Genomic DNA, 18,163 nt, shown 5'->3' on the forward strand with positions numbered 1-18,163 from the left:
CTGACTCAGAGGAGAAGGTGCTACCCACTGAGCCACTGGCTGTCACGTTGTGGGAAAACCCGCGTACTGGCACTGCCGCTGAAAAGATGCAATTGCATCCTTAGTTTACATTCCCCCCTGATATCAAAACACTGCATTGCTGCCCTGCCCTGCACGGGTGTGCTCTGTGTGTTCATGCAGTTTGCTGCTGGGGAGCTCCACTTAGGTTCGCTGCACTTTTCGAAACGGTGATGATGACAAACCTGAAATCAACTGGAAAGCCTGAAAGCCAGTTTTCTTAGAATGACTCGGATGTCGCGCCTGCATTAAACCCACCAATGAGACAAGGCTCAATTATACTGGTACTGCTCCAGCACACCTGAACTGGCTGCTGTCTGTCTGGTACGATTTAACCTTCAAAGCACCTTATAATCAAAGTCACCTCATAACCAGAATGTCAGGTCTCCTGATTATAAGGTGCTATGAAGCTTGGAATCACATCCTCCTGATTAGGAGCCAGTGACGAAATGCCTTGGCTACACGTTGGTCTACATCGAGTCATCAGTTACTGCAAACTCAGCGAGTGACTAGTTCATAAAATGTTGAGTTGCTGCGTTTAATAAAAAAACAAGCCATCTGAAAAGGCTCCTGATACAGCAATGGCCAACAGCGCCGACTGGTGGACACGGCTGGGAACACACAAAACAAAGATACCATCGGAATTCACAATCAACATCCTGGGGGTCACCATTGACCAAAAACTTAACTGGACCAGCCACTAAATACTGTGGCAACAAGAGGAGGTCAGAGGCTGGGTATTCTGTGGCGAGTGTCTCACCTCCCCAAAGTCTTTCCACCATCTACAAGGCACAAGTCAGGAGTGTGATGGAATACTCTCCACTTGCCTGGATGAGTGAAGCTCCAACAACACTCAGTTAGCTCGACACCATCCAGGACAAAGCAGCCCGCTTGATTGGCACCCCATCCACCACCTTAAACATTCACTTCCTCCACCACCGGCGTACCGTGGCTGCAGTGTGTACCATCTACAAGATGCACTGCAGCAACTCGCCAAGGCTTCTTCGGCAGCACCGCCCAAACCTGCGACCTCTACCACCTAAAAGGACAAGGGCAGCAGGCACATGGGAACACCACCACCTCTAAGTTCCCCTCCAAGTCACACACCATCCTGACTTGGAAATATATCGGCCGTTCCTTCATCGTCGCTGGGTCAAAATCTTTGCACTCCCTCCCTAACAGCACTGTGGGAGTACCTTCACCACACGGACTGCAGTGGTTCAAGGCGGCGGCTCACCACCACCTTCTCAAGGGCATCTAGGGATGGGCAATAAATGCTGGCCTTGCCAGCGACGCCCACATCCCATGAACGAATATTTAAAAAAAAATTAATGGCTCTTAGAAGATGAAGAATATGTTTGAAGAAAAGCAAATTGCTGGAGTTTCCCTGGTAATCGAGTGAGTAAATGTACCGAGCCATACAGCCTAGATCGAAGGCTGCAGGCACAGCTCAGAACAGCACGCACATTTCTCATGCCATGTATAGGTACAGCGCGGATCAGAACTCACCTGCATCTTTCTTTTTACAGTTTCAAAGGGGAACGAGAGAGTCTGGGCGACACCTGCTGCCAGGCAGCCATTCGCAAAATTCTGGAGTGGAGTGAGTTTCACACTGGGCTTATCCCAGAGTTTATCCAGGTTGATGTAGACCAAAAAGGAACCTGCGGAAAAGGGTACTGCTCCTGGAAAAGGAAATGCAGGAATTCCGAGATTACAAATAAATGATCAGTTTTTTAAAAAAAACACCTTAGTCTGTAGCAGAAGATGCTGAGGCTCTGTGCGATATCTGTTTAGTATTTAAATCCAATGCTGCCTTGTTTGTACTGGCCGGCATATCTCTAAACACTTGTATCATTTGTTTATTTGATCTAGTCTAGGCTGGAGTTTTTTTATGGCAGTCAGTAAATGGTACCAATGGATAACTAACCAACACTTAACTAACTGGATGGGGAAGCAGTGAACAGGAGGAGTTGAAATATATTTGCAAAGACTCAGATGGCAAGTTACATACCAAGTTATAAAAAAAAGAATTTGCATTTGTATAGCACTTTATATACACCTCAGGATGCCCCACAGTGCTTTGCAGCAAATTAAGTACTTCTGAAGGTGTTTTATAAGTATATTAAGGGCAAGAGGATAACCAGGGAAAGAGTAGGGCCCATTAGGGACCGAAGTGGCACTCTGTGTGTAGAGCCGGAAGATGTAGGTGAGGTTTTAAATGAATATTTTGCATCTGTGTTCACTATGGAGCAGGACGATGTAGGCACAGAAATCAGGCAGGGGGATTGTGATATGCTTGAACAAATTAGCATTGAGAGGGAGGAGGTACTAGCGGTTTTAGCGGGCTTAGAAGTGGATAAATTCCCAGGCCCAGATGAGATGTATCCCAGGCTGCTGTGTGAGGCAAAGGAGGAGATTGCAGGGGCTCTGACACAAATTTTCAGAACCTCTCTGGCCACAGGGGAGGTGCCAAAGGACTGGAGGACAGCTAACTTAGTACCATTATTCAAGAGGGGTAGTAGGAATAAACCAGGGAATTACAGGCCAGTGAGCCTAACATCAGTGGTAGGGAAATTATTGGAAAAAATTCTGAGGGACTGAATTAGTCTCCACTTGGAGAGGCAAGGATTAATCAAGGATAGTCAGCATGGCTTTGTCAGGGGGCGATCATGTCTAACCAATTTGATTGAATTTTGAGAGGGGGTGACTAGGTGTGTGGATGAGGGTAACTAGGTGTGTGGATGGGGGTAGTGCAGTTGATGTAGTCTACATGGACTTCAGTAAGGCTTTTGACAAAGTCCCGCATGGGAGACTGGTCAAGAAGGTAAGAGCCCATGGGATCCAGGGCAATTTGGCACATTGGATCCAAAATTTGCTTAGTGGCAGGAGGCAGAGGGTGATGGTCGAAGGTTGTTTTTGTGACTGGAAGCCTGTGTCCAGTAGTGTACCGCAGGGATCGGTGCTGGGTCCCTTGCTGTTTGTAGTGTACATTAATGATTTAGATATGAATGTAGGAGGTATGATCAGTAAGTTCGCAGATGACACGAAAATTGGTGGAGTGGTAAATAGCGAGGAGGGAAGCCTCAGGCTACAGGACGATATAGACGGGTTGGTCAGATGGGCAGAACAGTGGCAAATGGAATTGAACCCTGAAAAGTGTGAGGTGATGCATTTTGGGAGGACTAACAAGGCAAGGGAATACACAATGAATGGTAGGACCCTAGGAAGGACAGAGGATCAGAGGGTCCTTGGTGTGCATGTACATAGATCCCTGAAGGCAGCAGGACAGGTAGGTAAGGTGGTTAAGAAGCCATATGGGATACTTGCCTTCATTAGCCGAGGCCTAGAATATAAGAGCAGGGAGGTTATGATGGAGCTGTACAAAACGCTAGTTAGGCCACAGCTGGAATACTGTGTGCAGTTCTGGTCGCCACACTATAGGAAGGATGTGATTGCATTGAAGAGGGTCCAGAGGAGATTCACCAGGATGTTACCTGGGCTGGAGCGCTTCAGCTATGAAGAGAGACTGGACAGGCTGGGGTTGTTTTCTTTAGAGCAGAGGAGGCTGAGGGGGGACCTGATTGAGGTGTACAAAATTATGAGGGGCATAGATAAGGTAGATAGAAAATAACTTTTCCCCTTAGTAGAGGGGTCAATAACCAGGGGGCATAGTTTCAAGGTAAGGGGCAGGAGGTTTAGAGGGGATTTGTGGAAAAGCTTTTTCACCCAGAGGGTGGTTGGAATCTGGAACTCACTGCCTGAAAGGGTGGTAGTGGCAGGAACCCTCAACATTCAAGAAGCATTTAGATGAGCACTTGAAATGCCATAGCATACAAGGCTACGGACCAAGTGCTGGAAAATGGGATTAGAATAGACAGGGCTTGATGGCCGGCGCGGACACGATGGGCTGAAGGGCCTCGTTCTGTGCTGTATAACTCTATGTAAAGTGTAGTCACCGCCGTAGGGTAGAGAATGCAGCAGCCAATTTGCGCACAGCAAGCTCCCACAAACAGCAAGTGACAATGACCAGATAATCTGTTTTAGCGATGTTGGTTGAGGGATAAATATTGGCCAGAACACCGGGGAACAACTGGTTAAATAGCGTCAGGACAGATGGGTCCTCGGTTTATCGTCTCATCTGAAAGACGGCACCTCCGACAATGCAGCACTCCCTCATTAGATTTTTGTGCTCAAGTCTCTGGAGTGGGACTTGAACCCACAACCTGCTGACTCAGAGGCGAGAGTGCTACCCACTGAGCCACAGTTGGCACCAATCTTTGAGAGAAGAGAAAATTGACAAAACCCCTCAGAAAACATAATATTCTAAATCATGCAACAATGGCCCACTCTGAATAAAATATACAAACAGAACCTTTTGCTGGAGCATCCATTAGACCCTGACATTGTCGTTTCACTGATTAAACACACACTGACACAGAACACACCCGCACAAAAGCAAAATACGCCGGATGCTGGAAATCTGAAATAAAAACAGAAAAAGCTGGAAATACTCAGCAGGTCAGGCAGTATCCGTGGGGAGAGAGGAACAGAGTTAACAGACCTGAAACGTTAACTCGGTTTCTCTCTGCACAGATGCTGCCTGGCCTGCTGAGTATTTCCAGCATTATTTCAGATTTCCAGCATCCGCAGTATTTTGCTTTTGTGCGGGGGGTGTTCAGTGTCGGTGTGCGATTAATCAGTGAAACAACGGGCTCCAATGTCAGGGTAGAACGAGCCACGGCCTTTGAAATGGATTCTGTTCTTCAAGCAGTCTGCCAACATGCACAGCTCCCAATCTCTGCTCTCAAGTCATGTTTGCAGAGTCCCTGCTGTGTAATAGAACGGAAGTGAAGCCTCAGTCACAGCACCATCTGCTGGCAACTACAGATAATGCGACCGGCCCGCTTTGGTTCCTGAACTCGACTTTGCTGCGACTTAGTTTTTCTAAATTACCTTTTCTTTTCAACACAATTCCACAAATTCTCCCTCCAAAACTTAAGTTCCCTCTGCATCATTCACCACCTCACACAGCGACCTACTGCCAAGCCTCCACCAGTTACACTCTTGAGCTACAACTTGCAATTATACAGCGCCTTTAATCACAGAAATCACAGAATCACAGAAACCCCACAGTGCAGATCGAGGCCATTTCGGCCCATCGAGCCTGCACCGACGCATATCCTACCCGATCCCCGTAACCCCTACACCAACACATATCCCACCCTATCCCCGTAACCCCACGTATTTAATCCCCCTAACACTAAGGGTCAATTTATCATAACCAATCAACCTAACCTGCACATCTTTGGACTGTGGGAGGAAACCGGAGCACCCGGAGGAAACCCACGCAAACACGGGGAGAATGTGCAAACTCCACACAGACAGTCGCCCGAGGCCGGATTCGAACCCGGGTCCCTGGCGCTGTGAGGCAACAGTGCTAACCACTATGCCACCGTGCTGCCCTGGAATGTAGTACAACATCCCCAAGGCACTTCATAGGAGCGTCATCAGGCAAGAACTGACACCGAGCTAAAGAAGATGATATTAGGGCAGGTGATCAAAAGCTTGGTCAAAGAGGTAGGTTTTAAGGAGCGTCTTAAAGGAGGAAACAGAGGCGGAGAGGTTTAGGCAGGGAATTTCAGAGCATCTTAAAAAGGAAGAGAGAGACACGCGGAGAAGTTTAGGGAGGGATTCCAGAGCATAGAGTCTAGACGGCTGAAGGCACGGCCGCCAATGGTGGAGTGAGGGAAGTGGGGGGAGGCACGAGAGGTTGGAATTGGAGGAATGCAGAGTTCTTGGAGGGTTATAGGGCTGGAGGAGGTTACAGAAATAGGGAGGGGCGAGGCCATGGAGGGATTTGAACACGTATTTAGCGAGTAGGTGCAGAAGTGGGTTTCTGGTCTGGATTCCCCGAGCGCTGATTTTTCCTTCTGTGTCTCTAGTCCCTGTCCTGTGGACAATGGCATGACATGGGGACCCCCTGCAAATACTAACACACTCTATCCTAACTTCTGAAAGACAGTGTTAGCTACCCAAAAGAACAGTGTGTTAAACATTGTTTTTAAAAAAGACACTGATTGTTCTTCCAGCAACAGAACCAACTTGTTAATAAGCCAATGAGTGTAGAGAAATAGAGTTTCCCAGACACTGTGCTTCTGCTCCAAGTGCCCAATATCTAGTGACCTCACGGCCTCCCTGGGATTTCCTTGATGACCCCTCAAGTCCAACGTACCAGTTTGAAAACCCATGTATGCAATGTGCATGCAACCAGGACATTTGATAATAATCCCATAATAGGCCAAAGCTAATCCTAAAAAAAAAGGGTTTAGCTGCTTTCTCACCCATTTCATTTTTCTTGCTTTATTTTCCCCCCACTTATTTCCAAATATTTATCTCCTCTTCAGGTCGCCACTCCCCCCAGACGAAGCTCTGACTGAGAATCCAAGCAGGTGCTCTGTGAATTATTTTTTTTAATATTCGTTCCTGGGATGTGGGCATCACTGGCAAGGCCAGCATTTATTGCCCATCCCTAATTGCCCTTGAGAAGGTGGCGGTGAACCGCCTTCCTGAACAGCTGCAGTCCATGTGGTGAAGGTACTCCCACAGTGCTGTTAGGGAGGGAGTTCCAGGATTTTGACCCGGCAACGATGAAGGATCGGCGATATACTTCTAAATCAGGGTGGTGTGTGACTCGGGGGAACTTGGAGGTGGTGGTGTTCCCATGCACCTGCTGCCCACTTCTAACCAGCTGGGAAAACGCCATCAAGGGAAGGCGTAGAAGGCTGGAACCATGAAATCCGAGTTAACCTTTTCTTCAATTTTCTCTTCCTCTTTGTGGAGAGCTCTTTTTGAGCCTGATCTCCCTTAGTCAGCTCTGCTAAGATCACATACTCATCATGAACCCATGTCCCCGCACCCAGAGGGGTGGAGTTTGTTAATACGTCAGTGCACTGCACAGCTACACGACCCTTTTAGTTTTCTTCTTTCAATGACTCATAAGAACATAAGAAATAGCAGGAATAGGCCAATCGGCCCCTCGAGCCTGCTCCGCCATTCAATAAGATCATGGCTGATCTGATCCTAACCGCCAATCTACGATCACAGAACCATCTCCTGAATCTAACAGAATTAGACACACGAAATAGGAGCAGGATCAGGCTACACGGCCCCTGGGCCCGCTCCGCTACCCACAGGGCCATGTCCGATCCGAACCTAGACTCATGTCCAAATTCCTGCCCGCTCCCCGTAACCCTTAATTCCCTTTACTTCTAGGAAACTGTCTATTTCGGTTTTAAATTTATGTAATGATGTAGCTTCTACAGCTTTTTGGGGCAGCATATTCCATGGACCTACCACCCTCTGAGTGAAGTAGTTCCTCCTCATCTCAGTTTTGAAAGAGCAGCCCCTTATCCTAAGACTATGCCCCCTAGTTCTAGTTTCACCCATCATCGGGAACATCCTCCCCGCATCCAACTGATCCAACCCCTTCACAATCTTATATGTTTCAATGAGATCACCTCTCATTCTTCTGAACTCCAACGAGTAGAGTCCCAATCTACTCAACCTCTCTTCATATGTCCATCCCCTCATCCCCGGGATTAACCGAGTGAACCTTCTTTGTACTGACTCGAGAGCAAGTATGTCTTTTCTTAAGTATGGACACCAAAACTGTATGCAGTATTCCAGGTGCGGTCTCACCAATACCTTGTACAACTGAAGCAATACCTCCCTATTTTTATATTCTATCCCCCTAGCAATGAAAGCCAACATTCCATTGGCCTTCTTAATCACTTGCTGCACCTGCATACTAACCTTTTGAGTTTCGTGCACCAGGACCCCCAGATCCCTTTGTACTTCAGTACTTTCCAGTTTCTTGCCATTAAGATAATAACTTGCTCTACGATTTTGCCTGCCAAAGTGCATAACCTCACACTTTCCAGTATTGTATTCCATCTGCCAAATCTCTGCCCACTTACTTAGCCTGTCTATGTCCCCTTGCAGGTTTTTTATGTCCTCCTCACTCACTACTTTCCCTCCCATCTTAGTATCATCTGCAAACTTTGATATGTTACACTCGGTCCCCTCCTCCAAATCGTTAATATAGATTGTAAAGAGTTGGGGACCCAGCACTGACCCCTGCGGAACACCACTAGTTACTGATTGCCAGTCTGAGAATGAACCATTTATCCCAACTCTCTGCCTTCTGTTAGATAGCCAATCCTCTATCCATGCCAGAATATTACCCCCAATCCCGTGATCTTTTATCTTAAGCAATAATCTTTTGTGTGGCACCTTGTCAAATGCCTTTTAGAAGTCTAAATACACTACGTCCACTGGTTCCCCTTTATCCACCCTATATGTTACTTCCTCAAAGAACTCCAGCAAATTTGTCAAACATGACTTCCCCTTCATAAAACCATGCTGACTTTGTCCTATTAAATTATGATTATCCAAATGTCCTGTTACTGTCTCCTTAATAATGGACTCCAAAATTTTACCTACCACAGATGTTAGGCTAACCGGTCTATAGTTTCCAGCCTTCTGTCTACTGCCCTTTTTAAATAAGGGTGTTACATTAGCAGTTTTCCAGTCTGCCGGGACCTTTGCTGAGTCCAGGGAGTTTTGGAAAATTATTACCAATGCATCCACAATCCCTACCGCCACTTCCCTCAAGACCCTAGGATGTAAGCCATCAGGTCCAGGTGATTTATCTGCCTTGAGTCCCATTATTTTACCGAGTACCACTTCCTTAGTGATTTTGATCGTGTTTAGCTCCTCCCCCCCTATAGCCCCCTGTTTGTCCAGTGTTGGGATATTCTTAGTGTCCTCTACTGTAAAGACTGATACAAAATATTCAGTGTTTTTGCCATCTCCATATTTCCCACCATTAATTTCCCGGTCTCATCCTCTAAGGGACCAACATTTACTTTAGCCACCCTTTTTCTTTTTGTATAACTATAAAAACTCTTACTATCTGTTTTTATATTTTTTGCTAATTTACTTTCATAATCTATCTTCCCTTTCTTAATCAATCTTTTTGTTATTTTTTGCTGTCTTTTAGAGTTTCCCCAATCCTCTATCCTCCCACTAGATTTGGCTACCTTATATGCCCTTGTTTTTAGTCGAATACTATCCTTAATTTCTTTACTTAGCCACGGATGGCTGTCTTTTCTTTTACACCCTTTTCTTCTCAGTGGAATATATATTTTTTGGAAGTTGTAAAATAACTCCTTAAATGTACACCACTGATCATGTATCGTCTTACCCTTTAATCTATTTTCCCAATCCACTCTACTCAATTCCGCTCTCATACCTTCATAGTCTCCTTTATTCAAGCTTAGCACGCTTGTTTGAGATCCAACCTTCACACCCTCTAATTGAATATGGAATTCAACCATGTTATGGTCACTCATTCCAAGGGGATCCTTTACTAGGACATTTTTAATTAATCCTGTCTCGTTACACAGGACCAGATCTAAGGTTGCTTGCCCCCTGGTCGGTTCAGTTACATACTGCTCAAGAAACCCATCCCTAATACACTCAATGAACTCATCCTCAAGGCAGCCCTGCCCAATTTGATTTATCCAATTAATATGATAGTTAAAATCCCCCATAATTATAGATGTTCCCTTCTTACAAGCCTCAACTATTTCCTGATTGATACTCCGTCCAACAGAGTTGCAACTGTTCGGAGGCCTATAGACTACACCCACTAGTGTTTTTTCCCCCTTATTATTCCTTACCTCCACCCAAACTGTTTCATTATCCTGATCTTTTGACCCAATATCATTTCTCTGTATTACAGTGATTCCTTCCTTTATTAACATAGCCACCCCACCTTCCCTTCCTTCCTACCTGTCCTTCCTGATCGTTAAATAACCTGGTATGTTTAATTCCCAGGCAGTCACCCTGCAGCCATGTTTCTGTAATGGCCACAAGATCGTACCCATATATAGTTATTTGTGCCATTAACTCGTCTATTTTGTTACGAATGCTACGTGCATTCAGATAGAGAACTTTCAAATATGTTTTGTGACACTTAGTTCCTGCTTTTGCCCTTTTTATTACTTTACCTTTTACTCCATACCTTCTGCCCCTTCCTGACACGCTCAGGTTTTTAATTTCCCCTCTGCTACCTAGGTCTATGACCTTCTCTGTTATCATTTTTATTATTTGCTCTCTAGGAACCTCCCCCCCACTAGTTAGTTTAAAGCCCTCTCTACAGCCCTAGTTATATGATCCGCCAGGACTCTAGTCCCAGCACTGGCCAAGTGAAGCCCGTCCCAACGGAACAGCTCCCTCCTGCCCCAGTACTGGTGCCAGTGTCCCAGGAAGCAAAACCCATTTCTCCCACACCAGTCTTTGAGCCACGCATTTAACTCTCTAATTTTATTTGTCCTAGCCAAATTCGCTCGTGGCTCAGGTAGAGATTATTACCCTTGAGGTTCTGTCTTTTAATTTGACCCCTAGCTGCTCATACTCCTTTAACAGAACCGGCTTCCTAGTCCTATCTACGTCGTTTGTACCAACATGGACCACGACAACTGGATCCACCCCCTCCCACTGCAAGTTTCTTTCCAGCCCAGAGGAGATGTCCTTAACCCTGGCACCGGGTAGGCAACACAGCCTTCGGGACTCTCGCTCTCGGCTGCAGAGAACTCTATCTATCCCCCTAATAATACTATCCCCTGCCACTACAACATTTCTATTTACTCCCCCCTCTTGAATGGCCCTCCGTTCCACGGTGCTGTGGCCAGGTTGCTCATCCTCCCTGCAGTCACTTGCTCTTGTCCCCACAGGGAGTAAGAACCTCGAACCTGTTGGACAAGAGCAAGGGCTGCGGCTCCTCCAGCTCTACCTCCTGGATCCCCGTACCTGCCTCACTCGTAGTCACACCGTCCTGTCCCTGGCCATGGGCTACATCTGAATTAATTAACTTCATAGGTGTGACCACCTCCTGATACACAGAGTCCAGGTACTTCTCCCCCTCCCTGATGTGTCGCAGTGTCTGAAGCTCAGACTCCAGCTCATCAACACGGAGCTGGAGTTCCTGTAGCAGCAGACACTTGTCACAGACGTAATCACCGTGAGCCTCAATGGGGTCCACCAGCTGCCACATCTCGCAACAGTAACACATCACCTGCTCCATTCTATGTAATTAATTACATTTTTTATTGTTAGTTATGGACACCCTCTACCCGATTTTAGATGCTAGTATCCACTTTAATTAATTGGATTTAAATTAAATCAATCCCTCTAATTACACCAGTTAAATGGTTTACCAACAGTCACTCTGCACCAGAAAGGCCTTATTAACTGCAACCCACAGAGTTAAAGTTTGAAAAGAGCACCTAACACCCCACTTACCCTAGCTCACACTTACCCAAACTCACAGCACTCTTTGATGACTCGCACTCAGTGCTTGCTCGCACTAGGACTGGTCTTTTTATACTGTTTGTTTGTTTACAGCCAAATGAGTCACCCCTGCCGATTGGTTAGAAAACTGGTTTCCACTGCCTGCTGTGCCAATTTACTCCTACTGCAGTGTAACCTTGTTTTACTCTTCTTAAACCAACAGAATCCCAAATATTTAACTTTTCCCTTTTACTTAAACTGCTTAAGTAATCTTATCAAGAATGATTTAAAGAGAAATAGCAATTAAAGAACTCTCACACTTACCCAAACTCACAGCACTCTCTGCTGACTTCACTCAGTGCTTGCTCGCACTAGGACTTCTTTCCATTTCCCCATGCTCTTTTCTCATCAATGTTTACCCCTGGCCATCTCAGCAATGTGTCTTTAATGTAGCAAAACGTCCCAAGACGTTTCACAGGAGCGATTATCAAACAAAATTTGACGCCGAGCCACATAAGGAGATATTAGGACAGATGCTTGGTCAAGGAGGTATGTTTTAAGCAGCATCTTAAAGAAGGAAAGAGAGGTAGAGAGTTTGAGGGAGGGAATTCCAGAGCTTAGGACCTAGGCAGCTGAAGGCACGGCCACCGATGGTGGAACAATGAAAATCGGGGATACGCAAGAGGCCAAAATTTGAGCAGCAGAGATCTCCTCTCCTGGACACTGGTCACCATGCCCAGGTGCCCATTAAAAAAAATGCATGTGTTGGCAGAGTGTCGGCTGGTATTTTGTAGGGTAGGGGTCATCAAAGTCAAGCCCAATCTTGTCCTCACCTGCACTTGCAACAGGGATTGATAGATAGCGATCGGGAGCGAGAACCTCAGTTGAATTTCCCATCTCTAACTCAGATTAATAAGGCCAAATGTAGAGGTCCCTAACCACATCTCTAGCTCAGAAATATTTACCGTCTGTCCGACAACTAAGCATCTTCAGCAACAACGCTCCCACTCCAAAAACAAACCTACAAAGAAAGGACACTTCTCTCTGTGCTGAAGGTTTTGCCGACCTACCCAGTACGGTCAATGAAGCCCCACGGTAAAGTGCTGGGAATCCCTCCTTGGTGTAGATGGTGAGGAAAGTGTGGATGATTCCTCTGTAGGTGGGAGCCGTGCTGTTCTGAACAATCAGGCGGGTCTCGATCAGCTCTGCTGGGTACGTCAGGACAGCAGCCACGATCCCAGCCAGGCTCCCTGCTACAACGGCACTCCAGTGGGAGATGTGGCCAAAGTCATCCATGAACAGGCTTACAAACCTGGGAAACAAACAGACAATGTCTCAAAAGGGGTCCTGGTAACACTCGTCACTTGTGCAGCCTGGAAAAAACTGACCGGTCTAAAAATCTGGACCAGCAATAGTTAGTGACACCGTAAAAATTCTGTTACCAGAACGGTACCGGATATGCGGGACTTCAGTAATGTGTAGAATCTAGTGAAGGTGGGGTTTGTTCTCCTTAGAGAAGGGGTTCAGGGGATATTTAATAGAGCCGTTCAAAATCATGAGTGGTTTTGATAAGAGTAAATAAAGAGAAACTGTTTCCAGTGGCAGAAGGGTCGGTAACCAGAGGACACAGAGTTAAGGTCATTGGCAAAAGAACCAGAGGCGAGATCAGGAGAATATTTTTTACGCAGCGAGTCATTGTGATCTGGAACGCACTGCCTGAAAGGGTGATGGAAGCAGATTCAATAGTAACTTTCAAAAGAGAATTGGATAAATACTTGAAAAGGAAATTTTTTTTTTTGCAGGGCTATGGGGAAAGGGCAGGGGGAGTGGGACTAAATGGGGAGCTCTTTCAAAGAGCCGGCACAGGCACGATGGGCCGAACGGCCTCCTTCTGAGCTGTAAGATTCTATGAACTGCATCTTTGAAAGAGGGCAGCCAGTACACAGAACTCCTGTGTGAGCCGCATGTCAATGAGTCATCTGTCCTAAGTGGTTTGCCTCAATTGAAGTCATAACTGTTTGCTGCATTAAAAAAAAGAAATCTCCTCATCGCCAGTTAATCCCGAAGCCAATGTTTAATTCACGTTACTTTATTTGTCTAAAGTCATATAAAAATAGAACAGACAGTTTTCCTATCTGATGCATGACAAATCTCTGCCTACATATTGTTCTCAAGTTTCTGCAAGTGGGGAGTTTACCATAAATCAGAGTGCAACACACAGGAAAAGACATAAAATGGATAAGTACAGATATATATTCTGTTTTTGTCCCTCAGAACAATCCACTGCGAGGGCGAGCTGCCTTTCTCACTCATCCTTTCAATTCTTTTTTTGGGGGTTGTCACAATTCCGAATAGAGTTTTCAAACCTGTGTGTGTGGGGCAAGGGTGAGGGGGAGGTGGCGGGGAGAGAAATCCCCTGCAAATATTGACATACTTCTGGGGATTCCGTCCTAACTACCAGCCATGGCTATCAAGGAAAAACAGAGCACTGTCACTGCAGCAGCCTGACAACCTTGCTGATCCACTCAGGTCTAGGGCAATCACAGTTTGGTTTGTAGGAGGTGTCAGGGTAGATGCCTTCCATGGTGGAAGTGCCTGTCTCCTTATCATTATTTTAAATACCAAGGCCTAGAAATTCGGTGGGCTGCGCCACCAGTTAGCGCCTAAAGAGGGCACTCAGTGGCTTTAGTGCCACTGGCCACGCCTCCTGCGATATTTAGCGGGGCGCTAATGGCGGCGTTAGCCTGTAGCGCTGCGCCGCCACTGATGACGTCATTGGTGTGCGCAGCGCCCCGCAACCGCCCCGATCGCGCCCGCCTCTAACGCCAGTCGCAAATCGCGCCCGGTTCACGGGGCCTACCTGTGGCGGTAGTGGCGCAAATTAAGGTGGAGGTGCGGGGCAGCAATTTTTTTCGGTGGCCGCCTGCCAGCACCTCCATCCCCGGCCTCCTGATCCCCCCCCCCCCCCCCCCCCGGGCAGTGCCGGCTGTGTCCCGAGAGCCTGGCACTTCTCCTCGGTGCCGGGCTCTTTTGCCGGCACTCGCGATCGGTCATCGCGCTGGTGCAGGCCCCTCCCCTTAAGAAGGGGAGGAAGGCCTGCAGTACCGCAGCGCGCCGTGCCGCAGCGTGTGGCGCTGCGATATTCAGTTTCAGCGCCCCAAGAGGGATGCGGGGCGCCTCGAGCAGCGCCCCGCGTCCCTCTTGGGGCGCTCAAGCTGAATTTCTGGTGGGCGCAACGGCTCCGTTCGCAGCGGTAATTCCGGCGCCCAGGCGAGCTTGGCGCCCCGTTTGGGGCTCCACCAAATTTCTAGGCCCAAGTCTTTATCAAAATGAGTGTTGGCAACAATAACAACTTACATTTATATAGCACCTTTTAACGTAGTAAAACATCCCAAAGCATTTCACAGGAGCGTTATCAAACAAAATCTGACACCGAGCCACATGAGGAGATATTAGGACAGGTGACCAAAAGCTTGGTCAAAGAGGTAGGTTTTAAGGAGCGTCTTAAAGGAGGAGAGGTAGAGAGGCAGAGAAGTTTAGGGAGGTAATTCCAGAGCTTAGGGCTTTGGCAGCTGAAGGCACGGCCGCCAATGGTGGAGTGATTAAAATCCGGATGCTCACGAGGGACGAATTAGAGGAGCGCAGAGATCTCGGAGGGTTGTAGGGCTGGAGGAGGTTACAGAGAGAGGGAGGGGGCGAGTCCATTGAGGGATTTGAACACAAGGGTAAGGACTTTAAATTGGCACCGCTCTCTTTGAATGACCTAGGTGGCAGAATGGAAAGTGGTAGGCTGAATAGGGAGGGTTCCCAAGAGTAATCTTGTTAGGGGTTCCAAAAATCCTACGGCTAACCAAAAGCATCCATGTTCCATTGCCCAGTACAGGAAACTCTTTGGTATCCGGCACCGACGGGACCGGCGTGTTGCCGGTTAATCAAAAATTCCGGATGACGGAGAGGGTTATCTACCGAGGCTATTTTTAACAAGGAAAAATTTTAAAAAATTAAGAAATGTGCAGTATACAGTAATTGGGTACTCACCTACAGAATGTTGTGTTAAATGGATGGTGGAAGATGCTTAAGTACAGTCCTGCCAGTTGAGGGTAATGCAATGCAATGACTACCAGCACCGTGGGAGACACACAGTACCCCTGTAAAATGGCAGATCAGAAGAGACTACCGGCAGCGCGGGAGAGTCAGACTCCTGTTACAGGGGTATTGAGGTGTTCCGACTTCCGACAGTGCCAAGAAGCCGAGTAGTGGCAGTTTGGAGAACTACCCCCACTGACTAACTCGGCCACTGCGGGAGACTCGGACTCAGCAACATTGCCGGTTATTGAGGTGTTGTTTTCGGAGTGAGAATTTTGCCAGTTAATAGAGAATTCCGGATATTTAGGTGTTGTTTAAACAAGAGTTTCCTGTACTGACATTTATCGGCAACTAAACACAAATACTCATCCAAAATATATTTTGTTTACGGTATATCTGAACTGCAAAACCTAGTGGCTGCACAGTTTTAGAAGGGAAACCCTTTGTTCCCACTGTGGTTTCTCGGCTACCAGACTTGCACACTGGTCGCATCAGGAGTTCTGCAACAATGGAACAATTTGTTAGTTTTTCATATCACTGGGTCTGTCTTGTACTGTTACAGCGTCTGGCTGGTTTTCCACAATTGATGTGACTCAGTAGCTACTGCAACAAGGCTTTAGCAGCATGAGAACCTAGAATTCAACTAGAACCCGCCACTCCAGTAATGCAGACAGTCTTAAGTTGTCTATCATTAATCAAAGCATAGTGTAGCAAGTCTTCATTATTGCAAATTATATGTTTAAAGAGACTGCATACAGTGGAGCAGGGTACAAACTGGTCTAGTCTTAGCTTTCTATTTATAATGACATTGCATGGTGCAGGAATAAAAATAGAAAATACTCAATTGTACTGTACAGGAAAATAGTATAAAAAGTGAAAACTGCAAATATTCAATCGAAAAGCAGCAGCTTTTTACTCTGATACAGCTACCAGCTGTGGCTCAGTGGGTAGCACACTCTCGTCTGAGTCAGGAGGTTGTGGGTTCAAGTCCCACTCCAGAGATTGGAGCACAAAAATCTGGGCTGACTCTCCAGTGCAGTGCTGAGAGAGTGCCGCACTGTCTGAGGTGCCGTCTTTTGGATGAGACGTTAAACCAAGGCCCCGTCTGCTCTCTCAGGCGGACGTAAAAGATCCCATGGCACTATTTCGAAGAACAACAGCAGCAATGCAACTTGCAGTTTTAAAGCTTGCCCTCTCCCAGTGCGCAGTCAACTCAGCTCAGCAGGCAACACTCTGGCCTCCGAGTCGGAAGGTTCAAGTCCCACTCCACAGATCTGAGCACAAAATCTCGGGTGCCGCTCCGGTGCTGCACTGGCGGAGGTGCTATCTTTGGGATAAACCGAGGTTCCATCTGCCCTCTCGGGTGGAATTAAAAGATCCCATGACACCAATTTCTAAGAAGATCAGGGGAGTTCTCCCCGGTGTCCCCTGGCCAATATTTATCCCTCAACCAACATCACCGAAAAACATTATCTGGCCATTATCTGTTTGTGGGAGCTTGCTGTGCGCCTCGTTTCCTACATTACAACAGTGACTACATTACTTCATGTAATCCCTTCACGGTTCTCTAGATATATGTGAGATGTGGTCTCTGTTGTAGACAGTATTCTATAGTCCAGTAAGGAGATCACTACTACAATGGCTTAATTCTAATTATCTTACTTTATAGTTTTAACGTCAGACAGTATAAGAAGATTACGGGTCAATGACCTAAATTAGACATTTGCATACATTAGAATGAATCTAGACATAATAAACATACATTCTCCATTTATATGGATTCAAAGGAGAATCTGTCCCTGTGTCCAAATTCGAGTGCACTCTTTCTTGGCGCGCTTAAGTTGGAGCTCATGGTATGTATAATGTCTGCAAGACTTACGACTCCGAACCCCTTCGTTGAATTCTCTTCACGATCACTGAATCCCACTTTGAGTTCTGGATGCAGAGCTACTAATACGAAGGGCGTCGGCCGAGTTTGGAAGCCCGGGACGGGATGCGGCAGCCATTTGCCTCCTGAGCCCTCTTTTCAGAGCTCCTGCCCTCTTCTCTTCCAGTCGCTCCCGTTTCCCGCTCAAAAAAACCCGACTCCACCCCTTCCTCCTGGGGTTTCTGCCTGGAGACTGCGCAGCCTCACTGTCTGCAACAGTTGATACTGGTGCAGAATTATGGAAAGTCTGCTCTTAGTCACATTGTGTCCTTAAAAGTTCTTGCCGTACCTTCACATGGGCAACTTTAACCCAGGGATTTATAACAATGATAATACAGTGTCTAAGTTAAAGATTGATAACCATACTTAGCGTACATAACATTTCCAGTGGGTATTACACTTCCCCCCCTACCAAATATAGGCATGTCCCCATGACTAATGAACTTTACACATAAGTGGGTGCATGCTTCCCAACCATGTATAAAGGGAGGTAACATATCGAACCGTAGGGGCTATCATTACACTTGGCACTCTTAGTGTACTGTATGTCAATCTTTCAGGAACCTTCTTAACTCGCTGTGAGCTCCTTATTTCGGATACCCGGTCTTCAGTTCCTTCAACTACGTTGGAGGCGTTGGTTCCTTTGTTATCATGCCTTTCAGTCTCTTTTATCTCCTTCTCGGAAGCATCTGGTTCTTCCCAGACCATGTCCAAGTCTGAGCTAAATGGTTCAGACAA

The 18,163-nt window shown here is 46.7% G+C and overlaps 1 protein-coding gene across 2 annotated transcripts in view; it reads right to left on the reverse strand.

Moving 5' to 3' along the window:
• Window positions 1-18,163, reverse strand: part of slc25a5 (solute carrier family 25 member 5) — a 57,809-nt gene that overhangs the window by 30,121 nt on the left and 9,525 nt on the right. For both annotated transcript variants that reach the window (XM_086001254.1, XM_086001235.1), the window contains exons 2-3: window positions 12,483-12,724; window positions 1,567-1,739 (exon numbers count right to left, since the gene is read on the reverse strand). In XM_086001254.1, the coding sequence (XP_085857380.1) occupies window positions 1,567-1,739; window positions 12,483-12,724 (415 nt within the window). The remainder of the gene's footprint in view (window positions 1-1,566; window positions 1,740-12,482; window positions 12,725-18,163) is intronic.

The sequence above is a fragment of the Somniosus microcephalus genome, chromosome 1, assembly GCF_052327205.1.
Source record: "Somniosus microcephalus isolate GS21.2 chromosome 1, FLI_Smic_1.0, whole genome shotgun sequence".
Classification (NCBI taxonomy): domain Eukaryota; kingdom Metazoa; phylum Chordata; class Chondrichthyes; order Squaliformes; family Somniosidae; genus Somniosus; species Somniosus microcephalus.